The 14,660-nt window shown below is 42.5% G+C and overlaps 1 protein-coding gene across 1 annotated transcript in view; it reads left to right on the top strand.

Moving 5' to 3' along the window:
• Positions 1-10,798, top strand: part of LOC138471920 (ectonucleoside triphosphate diphosphohydrolase 8-like) — a 349,536-nt gene extending 338,738 nt beyond the window's left edge. The window contains exon 10 of the mRNA XM_069609793.1: positions 9,241-10,798. Within this exon, the coding sequence (XP_069465894.1) occupies positions 9,241-9,423 (183 nt within the window). The 3' untranslated portion in view covers positions 9,424-10,798. The remainder of the gene's footprint in view (positions 1-9,240) is intronic.
• Positions 10,799-14,660: the final 3,862 nt, after the last annotated feature.

Raw genomic sequence — 14,660 nt, 5'->3', positions numbered from 1 at the left:
TATACCAAAATAGATTTTGTCTACACCCCAAAATCCACAGTGTCAACGCAGACTTTGTATTAACTACAGTATGCATTTTTGCCGTCAACTTTGGCATTTTTCCAAAAGAATACAAACCACCTAAAAGGTAAGGCTGAAAACAGTTCACCCAAAATGGCTCTGATCCCCTCTCCTCCTTGAAATAATAGGCAGACCTTTTCAACAAAAACACCCTGTGATCATTTTCAGTTTTTTATGTGATGAATAATCAAAACTTTATAGCTGAAAACATATTTCCAATCAGTATTTTCTTTGTGCACATTTCATTGTGAGTTTCTACTGTATTCAAATTTGTTGAATCTTGTCTTCACAAGTGAAAAGCTAATCACTTTACAAGTTATTGACCATTTGTCTTTGAAAGCGTCATTTAGCTGTGCAGATGACTGAGTAATTGTTTCTTAAATGCATTATCTGGTTAAGGAATACTTTAAGCATGATATGCACAGTTTATTCTTTGAACATAATGGTTCGGTGTCAAAGGTTATTGGATCTTGCTGACCATCTTGACAGCAGATCACCATTGTCAAAGTGATGGTGGTCTTGATATCCGCCTAAAAGTACAAGTCCATCAAAATATGGGTTTCTTAGCCATGGTGCCTGATATTCATGTTATTTTTATAGATTTTAACCAAGACAAATTTCTTTAAAGAAATGCAGCTGCTCATTTTATCTTCCAGACATTGTTGTAGTGCTAGGCTAATGGGGGTTGTGCACAAAGCATGTAAATCTCAGTTCAGATGAAGCTCACTTGCTTCAGCTTCACAATACAAGTGCAGGCCTACACGTGCCCTTACCTTATTTAAACCACAACATATCTAGCAGATCACTTCCAAATTAAACATTTTCTACCATAACAATAAAATTAGGCAGTCTATTTCCTTGTAAACAAAGACTATCATTTTTGTGTGATTTAGAATTAGTGTTCTGTGTGTGATTATCTTATAAGGCAATAGCTTGCATCTTCAAAAATGTAAAACATGTGAAAATATATCTTAATGAGGTTTATATTTCAATAAACACTACACAATGCACATGTTTCTTATGTTTGCCAAGTATAATGTGTCCACATATGTCACAAAAGAGAGGGTAGCCCTACCCTCATAATGCCTCAAAAAAGGACACCAAAGGTCAGTAGGTTAACTCAACATCAGAACTCCATTCCAAAAATAAATTCCCCTTCACTTGAGTAGTAGTCCTTTCTTAGGATTTGAAGGGTGACCCTTTAAAGATTTTAAGTATAATGTGTCCTACAGAAGTTGGCTAACTTCCAATAAATATTGTTATCCTTCATGCGCTAGACCACCACTCACCACAGATGTCATTGTGCCAAACAGTATGGATCACCGGCAGTGAAGGCTCAGGAGCTTATACATCTGTCCACTCATTGATATGTTTTCACCTTTTCAGAGAGTGAGTCTTAATTGGTTAATGAGTCTGTCTGTCATTTAAATGACAACCCCGGACCCTCCTCCCTCTACAGAATCCTCTCTGGTTCACACACTGCTTGATGCCGGAAGGAATACTGTGTGATGGTGGCTGCAGCAGACACAGAGAAGAGCCATTTTATAGAAAGATTATGTACACTGTCTGAATCAAAGCAGACATAAGATGAAAAGTGGCACAAGGGCACAAGCGCATTAATGACGTGCCATAGAAGAACCCACTCTTCCCCCAGTGGTGTGGGCACACACGTTCTACCTTTCTCATGAGGTGCAAATGGTCACTGGAAGTCAGAACACATAAGCTATGTTTGTCAGTGCTGTGTTTCATAGGTGGCACAGGAGGTGCAGATGCAACACTGCAAAACGTACCCCTTGGGCCACAGCCTAGGGAACCCTTTCCCCTTTTTTCAAGTTTATTCTCTTTTCCCTTTTTTCTCATTTTACTGATTTTTTGTTTTGTTTCTTAATGTGTTAAAATAATGTTTTCTTCCGACTACTCTATTGTTGTTTCTTTCCCCCTTGTGGAAATGCCTTTGAAACAGGGGAAGAGAAAAAAGGAGGCAGAGAGAGGCTCAAAGAAAGAGGGCTTGTAAAAAGGAGACAAAAAGAATGAGGGAAAGAGGTAGACTAGAAACAGCAGCAAAGTAAACATGAAACAAAGAAAAAAGAAAGAGAAAGAATGAAAGAAAGAGGGTTGAGGTAAGAATGAAACAGAAAGAAAGAGGCCACGAGAAATAATTAATTGGAAGGAAGATTGAGAAATAGGAGTATGAAAGAAAATAAAAGAAGAAAGAAAAACAGAAATTCAGAGACAGGAAGAGAGGAGGATGGGAAGAAAGGCTGAAACCAGCTCAGGTCCTATGCTACGTCTGTCACGCAGGTTCCATATAATCATCCAAAAAGAGAAATGACTTTGTTGGGACAATGAAAAGTCATTAATAAAGCCATGCACTAACTTTTTATTTCCTTTTTAATGTGTTCAGCTCATAAGGAACTTTTCACATTTTCACACATTTCATAGATTAGACAGATAATATACACCACTAAAGTGTGTTAATTTCATTTTCCTCTGCTGATGTCAATATTTTTTCTACTATGACCCATATTCAATACAAGGCCATATGTATCAATGTCAAGCCTGAATTTAAACAATAGATCCAAAAATCTTCACTCTTAATATCCTCATAATTGCTGACAAACTTTTCTAAGTTTGTCATATACATAGGCCCCAATTCTTTGCATCAAGACATTGCGTTACAAGGGGATTCCAATATATGTGTGAGTTTGCAGATTCTGCAGGATCTACTTGCAGTTGTTTAGTTTAGTTTATTCATTTATATAGCCCACCAACCGCTCAGGTATCTAGGCGCATTTGGTTACATGGTTACAGTATAAGACAAAATGTTATAATGGGTAGACATAAAAATACAAGTAGGTAGGTTAGATACATACAATATGTACAGTCATGCGACAATGTGGAGCGTCAGCATCATATACAAATGAGTTATAGGCGTATAAATAGTGGAGAAAGTTTAATGCAAAGAGGTTTTACCAATAGGAGGGCTAGAATAGTGTTGTGTCAACTCCTGGGAGAAAAGCCAGTTTTTTACTTTTATTCTGAAGCAAGAGAATGAGGGTTCTGCTCTTATGTCAATAGGTAGAGAATTCCACAGTTTCGAAGCTAGGACAGGGAAACCGTTGCCCCCTGATTTCTGAAGGTTGCATCTTGGGACTCTAAGGCAATGTTGAAGAGTTGTTCTAGTTGGTCTGTCTGAATGGTTTTTAGAGAATTTACAAGTCGGATATTTAGGAACTGTGTTGGCTACACATTTGTGAGTGAGGCCTAAGGTTTTGAATAATATTCTGCTCTTAACTGAGAGCCAATGGTAATTACGTCTGGTGTCTGATATGTGATGTGATCTTGGAATGTTGAGGGTGTTATTTTGCAGTATTTGTAGTTTAATTAGGTTTCTTTTGGTTGTCCCAAGATATAGTGCATTGCAATTGTCCAATTTTGAAAGAATAAGAGCTCCGGCCAGAGTATAGCAGCTTGCTGTGGACAGGAAAGGCCTACAGGAGTTTATTAATTTACAGGTGTATGCTGTGGCAGAGGCAGTCTCATTAACTTGTTTGTTCAGAGACAGGGCTGAGTCCAGGTAGAAGCCAAGGGTTTTGACTTCTTTGGAGACCGGTTTAGTGTTGCTGTCAATGTTGAAGGCTTTGAACTTGTTGTACAGTTTGTTTAGTTTAGTTTGGGAGCCGATAAGAAGTCGTTCCGTCTTGTCATCATTGAGGCAGAGGCCGTGTGTGGCCATCCATGCTTGGATGACGAGATAGATTTTATTCAGAAGTTTCAAGTCAAGGTCATAGCTCCCATTGATGGGGATGAGAATTTGGGTGTCATCTGCATAATTAGTGTAGGTGAAACCCAAATGGTAAAGGTCGTCAGACAACAGCTTGGTAAATATATTATACAGCTTTGATGAAACACAAGACTCTTGAGGTACTCCGCAAGTCACTTTGGCTGGATCATCTCGGGCGTTGAGTGAAAAGATCCTCATTGTTCTCTAGTTCAAGAATAATTGAATCCAAGCAGTGGCTTGTAAGGCCCAATCGAACTCCTGTGATCAACAGTACAGGTAGTTGATTAGTGGGCAATCTCAATATTAGGTTCCTCACCTTCAGGTCAAGACTTTGCATTAAATATTTGTGTGGAGTTAGATATAAGTATAATATTTGTTCCAAGTTAGAATATGACGCCAGGGTTTCCCAATGAGTAAAATTTACATTCCAATCCCATCGTGATAAATATTTGTTAAACTCTTGAGAATATGGTAATTTACTTCCTTATCATCAATGCATATATCTGGGGCCCAGTTTATTAAATCAACAATTGTCCTATTCACCAGAGCAAAATTGACCCCTTTCACCAATAGTCCAGGGTGCTTTGGTCTTCCCATTAGACCATGTTTTCTTCCCTGGAATATTATCAGTTGTCCTTCCATTTAAAAGTATCAAATCCGAATCTCTACAAAAGCCTAGACAGCGGGTGCCCTCTGTGTTTGAACGTAGGTTTGCAAATACACTTCAAATCATCACATTTGTATTAGAAGAAATAATCACATTATCAATACACCAGGCATTAAAATCTCCCCCCAATAAGACCCCATCACCACGATTAATCATATGCCAATCAGTGAGGATCTCATTCAAAGCATCAAAGATGTAATCCGTATGGATCGTACTCGGCGGGTTGTAAATATTGGTAGGAAGCAAGTGCTTCATTGGAGCAGATTTGATCTCCACTTTTACTGCCAAAACAAAATAATGTTTTGGACCAACTTGCTTCCCTCGCCATTCATTCTTAATGCCAATAGCAAAACCCCCATCAGGCCTTCCTGTAGGGTCTTTGTTTGCCAACGACTGGAATATTGTGTGACCATTGACATGCAGCGCAGCTGTTGTCCAAGTTTCCTGTAGCATTAACATGTTATTTGCTAGGATCCCTGCTAGCGAATAATTTTTCCCCAAAAAATGCCAATGACCGCACGTATTCCAAGTCATTATTTTGAAAACATTCGGTGCATATGTGGAAGGAAGGAAAGAGCCATTCCCAGCCCCGCCGGTTTTCCCAAGCGGCCTTCCCAAAAACCGGCTTTGCCTGGTAGACTTTGGAGGGGGCAAGAGCTGGTTTAGAAGAGCGCCCACTACAGGGTCTAGGTATAATGTCATAAAGCTTATCCAGCGCTTTGAGAACGGATAAGCATATCAATATTCTCCCTATTATAATTTATGCACAACATAGAATATTCTCCCCCAGATAAGAGGGGCTCCACCCACAAAAGAAAATCCTCTTATGTGAGTACCCTAAGGGGTAGAATCGAATGGATTAGCTGTAAAAAGTCTGAACGGTTAATCCATTTCTTTGTAGATGTACGTGCAATCACCAATTGTTTGGGGAGCAGTTGTAATTTACTGTTTTGGACTCTGTTAGATGAAGGATTTAATGGGGTATGAGGACTCTTTTGTTGTGTGGCTAAACTTACAGATTCATCAGATGACAAATCTTTCTGTGTTGCTATTGGTGATAATGTCACCTTTACTGACTTTTTGGTCTTATTTATTTTGTTGAGTTGTATATTTCCTGTCCCATGGCAAGTCTCTTGCTCGACATCTTTAATCAAATCAGCCAGCTAGTTTAAGTTACTTTTGTCTTCAGCACAAGAGACGAGCATGCTTTTGTGCACTTTTTCATCTCTGTTTGCGAGCGAGGAAGATTATAGAGGTGGGCCCAAGGACATTTGGGGCCCTTTTAGAATGTATTTATGTGACATGATTTCTGATGACGACGAGTCTGATGTATTAACGAATCAAGTAATGTATTCCTTGTACAATATGTGTGGTGGGATGTGGAATAGTGCCGTGTATCTTTTGTGACCACTAATAAAAAGAGTTTTAAAAAAAAAAGAAGATTATAGAGGTGTTTGTTAATGCGTCCCCATCCTCAAGGTGATTTGTTTTTTGAACAACTGATTGTATGGTGTGCCCCATACTGCACGAGATTCAAGAGGCAGGCAAAGGCACCAGTTGTTCTGATTGTAATGGCCAAATTGCTTGTGGTTCAAGTCCCTTCTCAAGACGTGCTAGAGCCTCTCGCTGGCCTCTCTGGTTTCTCATGTATCCAGTCACAGAGTTTTAATAAGATCTTAATTGAAAATTCGAGTGTGGCGATGCTTGTCTGCAAATCCATACTAGTACCGGCACTCATACTGTTTCCATCTGTAATAATGCATTACGGGTATAGGTTAGGGGAAGTCGATAATCATTTGTTAAAACAATCCCTGGTAGATGCCAGAACTTCCTCTGGGGGCGGATGGTGAACCATTTCCGTATTATTTGGCAGACACCCTGCGAACCGCTGGTCGTAACAAATAGCAAAGTTCCAGTAGGGAATTGTTATCTATTAACATCGACAGATACTTACTTGCCACGGATCGCTCGGCTTCCGTTGCAACTACTACCACCTAATCCTCATGTTCCTGCAACGGCCTTTGGATCTGAGCAACCATTTGTTTAATAGGGAAAAATTTGGTAATTTTCCCCTGTTTACTTGCAAGGATAGCGGACTGTCCAGCCGAGACATCTTTAGGGGCAGGCGGGGATATGTTGTGTGGCAGTAATGTGTTCGGATTGTTTTGCCAAGTTGCTGTATGGTTTACGTTTCCTTGATCACATACCACAAAACACGCTGCTGAACACCGGGCGTGATGGTTATGTGTTTTTAAAGGTATGTGCTGTCTCGGCCTCTCAGTATGCTCCTCCTCCAGGCAACAATGTAGAAAGCACCACGCTGATCCAGGGTACCAGTAAGACAAAACATACTGCCGCAACAAGAATAATGCAAACTTTGAACTGCACAAAATTCGGTCTAGCCAAATACGTCCTATGCTGAGCCATAAAAAAAGCATGTGCGAAATTATCCTTTTACCTCTTCAGTTTGTGTGATCCGATGGCGGAATCTGCAGAAACAGCTGAGAAAAGGGTTCTGTATCTCCTGTTCCTTCCCACAGCAACATTGAGGGATGTGGCCACGAGGTCATTTGTCACTGTGCACATGCATTTAAGGTCCTTCTGAGACAATTCCTGTCTTTGAAGCAGCAGGCCACAACAATAGGATCTGCGGTCAGGGGTGTAGAGAGGTCGAGCAAAGATACACATGAAGCAAGATAAATATAGTTTATAAATCAGTTATTTAGTATTGAGTCAGGGACGCACTTGGGTCAAATGTCAATATGAACAAGGCAAATCTCTACAAATGATAAGAAAGTTCCTGATAACAACATTGTCAGGGATGGGTCAAAACAACATGGGATATTTCTCTGGTATCCAGGTTCTGTTAAAACCATTTATAAAACGCAGCCTTCACCAACTAGGGCATCATGTCACAGAGGGAATAAAAACTGTGAAGGGGGCTAGCGAAAGAACAGTGACTCAGAGCTATCCGCAGTTTGAGGGGCAGCGGCTGTCGACATGATCCAATGGATCTTGGCCTGATGGTTCCTTTTGGGAGATGGGTTTTCAAGAACCTAGATGGTCTGATACCACTCCTCGGTAGGAGTGGCCTCCCTTTGGGATCCTACTACTTTCACTATCTGGGAGGTCGATTGGGTAGTACCAAACCAGCCCAGTTCATTACAGCTCGACCCACTCACATACGAACTCACCACAAGGGGGTGGTGGCATACCTGCAGGTAATTGCAGCATATGTAGAGCACAACTAAGGTTGGCTCAGTGAAGGTAAATTCTGGGCATGAACATAAAATTCTCTCATAGGATGTCTGTGAATTTTGGAAATAAGCATGTGACCAGCCAACCAGCCTTTCCTAAGACCTGGCTAAAATTGGCCCTTAGTGACTGATGTCTTACTCTCACATTTAAATTCTAGAGCTGTCCAAATCAGTATGTATGCTTTAATGTTACGGTGAGTATTGTAAAAAAATAAATGACCATCAATCCCAGTGTGCATTATGATATTAGTGATTCAAGGATTTCAAAGAGCTATTTGGTAAATTAAAGAACTGTGGTCATTCTTCCCAAAATGCACTTTAATTTTAGGAAAAGTAGGCTGAGGCTGTTTGTCCCCATACTCTTCCCCATAAGGGTATTTTGCAAGAGTATCATGGGAATGTACCAAACTGTCCATCATAGAATAATAAATAACCTTTAAGAAAATATTGCATATGGTTATTCTAGGTTTTGATCATCTACTTTGCTCAGTAAGACAAGAGTAACCTCATGAATACAATGTATATTGGAAATTTTCATTAGAAATAAACATTGTACAATTTGGGGAAAAAGTGAGTTTTAAATGTTAGCACAACTAAATCATGTTTTTTTTTTTTGTTTTGGCTATTAGGTGGTGCTAAAGCGCCACATATAAGCCGAAACTATTCCATTAGAGTACAGTTAGGGAGACATGGCATATCAGGAGATACATTTTGCTTGGAGGTGGTGTTTGGTTATTTACCCACCCATTGACTGCCCATGGTCATGCTAATCCCTATGACCATTCCCACCCACTTCCTGCCCCTCTTCACCCAAATCACATCCTACTGGGATCTCTTTGAGATAGCTTTTTCAAGCCTTACCATCACACGTTGTGCTCAAAGTGCCTGCTAGTGTTTTTTCAAAACAGTCTTCTGAGGGTTAATTACTTAATTGGAGCTGTAAACGCGGTACTGATGTTAAAAAAATCTTAACGTGGTGTGCCTTCATGCTCTTGAATTATAAGCACTAGGTGTTACCTTCACTGAAGTCAAGCACTGGCAAAGTCAACAGGTTTGGCGTGTATAGTTATTAGGCATTTGTAAGCACTGCCATTATATGCCCAGGTGCAAAACCATTGGCATTGCCAATGCTTGTTTTACTAACAGCCTGTACAAAAAAAACACAGCCCACCTCCTGCCCTGTCCCCAAATATCTCTTTTTTGTCTCTGGTCTGCAGCTCTCAGCAACAGCTGGTCTGGCTCTGGCAAATGTGCACTGACTATGCAACTTTTGCGGGAATAGAGTGATAGAGGGCGACACACGGAGAGAAAGAGAGCACACATAGAGGGGCGTGGCCCTAGATCGGCGGATGATACACTGAATAAAGCTAGTTCCTGATCAACAAAAGAGTCCTAAGAAGGCCCTTGGCGTGTGCGCGTGCCTCTGGCCGATCACTGTGTATTAAGAAATGCTGTGATTTCCTTTTGTACAGGCATCAAACACCGACATCGGCTGGACCCTGGGCTACATGCTGAACCTGACCAACATGATTCCTGCAGAGGCAGCGCTGCGAGTGCACGGGCAGGACTTCAACATCTGGATCGCAGCTATCTGTTTCATCGCCCTGGCTCTTGCGTTTGGAGTGGCCATGCTCTGGATTTACATGAGAGATTAATTTAGTGCATGTTGATGCTGGCCGGTTTGAGGTGTTACTGTGGGGTGGATCTGTGAAGTACTACAGTTCCCATGAGTCTGATAAGATCGCTCAGCGAGTGAAATGCGTTCAGCCCTGCAGGCCCAACTCATCCTTTCATCCTTCTGTGGTTAATCAATGGAGCACCATTAAATTATGCGATAACAGCACCTACTATTACAATGCTTAGGTACGGGAGGGATATGGCATGATCCACTATATAAAACATGACATCACATGGAAACCTAGTCCCAAAGGGTTGGCCACCATCTTATTGACAAACTAGACACAGTACACAGTAAACACCTGTGTATGAGCGTGATATAAATATTTTTTATTTATAGGCAAAATCAGGACATTTACTATATCAACATTGATACCGTACATTGAAGGTTGTACGCTAAATGTAACTTGCAGCTAAATTCACAAGGAGCATCTGAATGACGCCTGTGAGATGCACTCATTCAGATCCCCCCACCCCCACCCTATGCAGATGTGAGCAAATGAGGGGGCGTTTTAAAGCGCATCATGACTTCACAAACGAGATGTGCTTTAAAATGCCAAGAAACGAGTTCCATCATGACCCAGTGCCTGTTTGGAAGTCACTGGGTGAGGCACAAATCATGGTTGGGTCATTTCTCACCCTGTCATGATTTTCTGTTGTAGTGAAGCAGCCGTGGGTTCAACTGGGGCTGTCACACGAGCTCTGTGTAAATACAATTTTTTCTGTCATTTCACTGAGATGGGCACTTTAATGGCCGTCTCAGTGAAATGGGCTGCCAGCAACCACCTGGTTGCTAGGAAGTTGTCACACACTGGTGCCTGGAATGGCTCCCGACACTAAGGTGTGCAGCCGGGCTGTACAGAGTACCTTTGCACTACTGTCCAGCCCCTCCTTAAATGCTCAGGTCATCTTTGGGAAGAAGGCCACCAGAGAATTTCTGAAAGAAGGGCAAATGAAATTAACACATTCATTGCACTTTATGAATCTGGTCCATTGAGTTACATTTTTAGTTTTGTCTATTGGGCGTCACTACATGTCGAAACAATTGCATTGCATCACAGATAGGAAGGAGAGGGGATGTGAGGTGGGTGTTTGGCTGTTTGTCCCACCCATTGACTGCCCATGACCATGCTAATTCCTTTGGATTTTTCCATCCACTACTTGCTTCTCCCCACCCAAAACACACCCTCCTGAGATCTCTTTGAGCTAGCTCTATCATGAAGGAACCCCAAACTTTGTGCTATATATGGCCTATCATTGTTATTTCTAAGCAGTCTTTGGAGAATTCATGGCTTAATTGTTGAAGTAAATCATCAGGTGTAATAAAAATGACTTTAACCAAAGGTACCATCAGCCACTTGAATTATAAGCAATATGTGTGTCCTCCAGTCTGTTCCTTGCACTGAAATCATGCATTGGCAAAACCAACTGTTTGCACTTGTGCATAGGTATCAGATAGGCATTTGCAAGTCACTAACATCATATTCGAGGTAACCGGACCATTTTCCGGACGGATAGTACCATTATGGCAGTGCCTGTCAAATGCCTTTGCCATACCCATATAAAAGCCAATAGCCAAACATCTGCACCCATGAACTCTTCTCAAATTCACAGTGAATGCTGGGAGACTGATGGCCTAGAGAGATGACACACAGGAGCTATGGGACTTTGGGTGACCTGTATCTACACTTTTTAGCAGACAGCGCCAAGAAGCAGCTATTTAGGGCAACCATGGGCAGATGGCCTTGTTTCTGTCCTTGCTTGGCCACATTGGTATGATGTTTAAAGGGCCTCCAGTCGCAGCTCACAACATATGGAGAGAAAGAGACAATAGAAGTAACATTGGGCCCGATGCACAACGCGTTATCCCTACAGAGGAGAGCAAAGCGCTTACACCAGGAAGAACAACCGTGGCATTATGTGTGAGGTGGGATTCGAAGAAAGAACCAGTGCACGTGGAGATTGTTTTAGGAATGCAGCTGCCCCCCAACACAGAACCTGCATTTGGGGTATGTCTGAAAAACTCCCTATTTCAGCGAGGGATGCCCTTAGGAATACACTCCACACTTGCGGCAGCTTTCCTCTGCACCTGGTGTGGCCTAGTGCAGGCCACACACAGGGGAAGACGCAAGGCAGGCCAGGTCTTACCAGACCACTACCTGCCCTGCCATACCCAGGACAGAAAGATCATTTACCGTAATGGCTCTTATAGTGTTTTACATTTATGACACTGAAATAGGGTCGCAAATATAAAGCAGGACCACCTGACCTTCTGTAGAGCCCTCGGGACATGGCTATTCCCTTCAGCACCATGAATAACCCTCTCTTCACCCTTGAACTAACTACATAATCCCAGGAGGACCACGGAAGGAATGAATCACCAAAGACTGGTGAGCCAAGGTGTTGCATGTGGCTAAGGTGAGAGGGAAGCCAATGTGTTACACACGGAGGAGCTGTGGGGGTAGTCAGTTTGCTGCATCCAGGTGAAATTTGAGGGTGGCCGTTGGGTTGCACTTGGATGAATCTCAAGGGTAGCCCATGTGCTGCATTAACTGAATTGTGAGGCTAGCCAATGTATTCCCTTTAATGAGCACAAAGGAATTTGAGGATGTTCACTGTGTTGGATTTAGATGAATTTCAAGGATAGCCTGCGTATTGCACTTTGGTGAATTCGAGAAGAGCCAATAGTTGGCACTAAAACTAATCTATTGGGTGGCCACTGTACGATATCTAGCTGAACCTCCGAGGGTAAGTAACACTGTACTATAGCAAGGGAATCGATACAGCCAATGGGCAACCGTGGGCCGCCCCTTGATTCCACCACCCCTAAATCCAGCTGCACCCAAGCAACCAAGAACCAGTCAGGACACCTGGGTACGTATCGCACCAATGTATCTTCCTGCTCAAGCATACTCCCCAGACCACCGCTCAGCACCCATCCACTACATGCACTAGTCTACACAACACCTCTACCATTAGAATGTAGCAACCCCCACAATAAAATTCGGTCTAGCTGCACACATAGCACTCCTCTTCTCTCCTGCTCCTGCATATTCTCTAGTCTACACCCACATCTAAAGACACACTGCACAACTCCACCGCCATTAGAATGCAGCTACCCCCCACAAAATAAATTCAATCTAGCTGCACATATATTATACCTTCCACTCTCGCATATTCTCCAGTATACCTTCAACACACATCCACTACTTGCTCCGCTCTAAGACACAATGCACAGTACCTCTGCCATTAGAATGCACTTAATCCCCATGTCAAAATTCAATCTAGCTGCACACATAATGCTCCTCTTCTCTCATGTCCCCGCATATTCTCCAGTCTACTCCCACATCTAAAGACACACCACACAACAACTCCGCCATTAGATTGCAGATATCCCCCATGGCAAAATTCGGCATAACTGCTCACATAATGTACTTCCAGGTCTCCCTCACTAAAAAATATGGTCTAGCAATACACACAGTGCTTTCTCCTGCTCTCACTTTCTCTCCACACTACACCCTCATCTAAGTCACGCTGGAAACACCTCTGCCATTAGAAGGCAGCTATCCCCCACAGTAATATTCGGTTTAGCTGTACACATTACCTCTCTTCTGCCTCACACTCTCAATAAATAGCTGTCAGCACCAATCCACAGGCCTGCTCGGCAAGGGTGACTAGCAGGGACTTGGCCACCCCTACCTACTTCGTGTTGGCTAAATACACACACACGTATACTCTGAGCAGCAGGACTTGAACATTATACCCAGGGAATTTGAAATAAACTGGGCCTGAAAAAGCCTGACAAAGAATTACTACTGTGTGCACAGCACTTAGGAATCCCCCAGATGAACCAAGGGGTCAGCCTCTAATAATTAGAAAGTATGTTTACAGTGCTTAATGTCATTGGTCTGCAGAAAGAGTGCTGTAAATAAGTCTTTTTTTCCCTCTAACTGATGCTCATTTCATCAATCTTAGCAGTGAGTGAACCCATGGTGTTTCAAACCTGTAACGTACAGTTCAAATAGATTGTATCCTCCCACGCATTCCTCATCTTTGATATATACGTAAGTCTGCTTGCAGATTTGGAAACTGTTTTCTCCTATTAGCGGGTGCCATGCATCGTTGACTTGTGGCCTTCAACGACCTCTGTCCTGTCTTTGGTCGTGACGTTGACGCTGGTAGCAATAACTTGCGCAGCGCGGTTGCCTCAGTTCTGTTTTTCCATATGCTCATCACACTTCGGACAGTTCATCGCCTCAGTGATTTTTCACTGTGTTTTTCAGTATCTAAAAGGTTTTCGACAATGCCTACACTGAAAACTGGTATTTAAATGTGTTCCAATTGTGGAGCTAAAATGTCCATTACGGAACGCACATCAGATCTGCCTTTGGTGTTTAGGAGTGGATCATAAAACCGAAGACTGCGGTTCCTGTCAGTCGATGATGGTAAAGGCTTTGAGGGAGAGTCCAGGAAGATTTCCCCAGTGAAGGAGCGCTCTAAACATTCAAAGCACTTGAGATCTCGATCTCGTGACTCATCCTCTTTGTCCTCGCTTAAAAAAATGAAGAAACGTCGCCATTATTATCGATCGTCTTCGGCAGACTTCTCACCTGACAGAAAGCCGGTACTCTTTCCCAGCTAGTCAGCATCTCGAGCTGACTGAGAGAAATGTTTTCTCCAGATGCTGGATTTATTTAAGAAGGTGGCTCCAAAGGACCCTTTGGAGGGACCCAAGAAGGCTTCGGACCCCACTGCGCCTATTAAGGCCAGCAGGGCGTCTTGCGAGACCACTACTCATGTGCCTAAGAGCCCAGGCAGTACGTCTCCTCAATTTCCATGGAAGGAGGCTTTGTCTCCTCATAGAGTAAAGATAAAACCTTCCTCCTCAACATCTTTGAAGGAGCTGGCACCAGGTCTATGAAGGACAATGTTGCCCTCAAAGCCAACGAAACCATCAACATCCCCAGTGCTTTTGACGCCATTAATGCCATCATAGTCTTTGAAAGATACTTCGAAGTTTTTCAAGCCTTTACCAAGGTCAAACTTCTTCAGGACCATGGGGTCGGTTTTTGAGGTAGAGGAGAGATGTGCCTTTTGACTTGGAGTACGGCACTCCTAATGTGCATGAGGAATTAATCTCAGAGGAATCCAGTATGAAAAATCGTATGTACATGAGAGATGCTAGTGGCTTGGACACCTCACCATCAACAGATTT

This window comes from Ambystoma mexicanum, chromosome 8 (genome assembly GCF_040938575.1).
Source record: "Ambystoma mexicanum isolate Mex_15411 chromosome 8, UKY_AmexF1_1, whole genome shotgun sequence".
In the NCBI taxonomy this organism is placed as follows: domain Eukaryota; kingdom Metazoa; phylum Chordata; class Amphibia; order Caudata; family Ambystomatidae; genus Ambystoma; species Ambystoma mexicanum.
The sequence above is the reverse complement of the archived record's forward strand: the minus strand, read 5'-3'. Positions and strand labels throughout refer to the sequence as shown.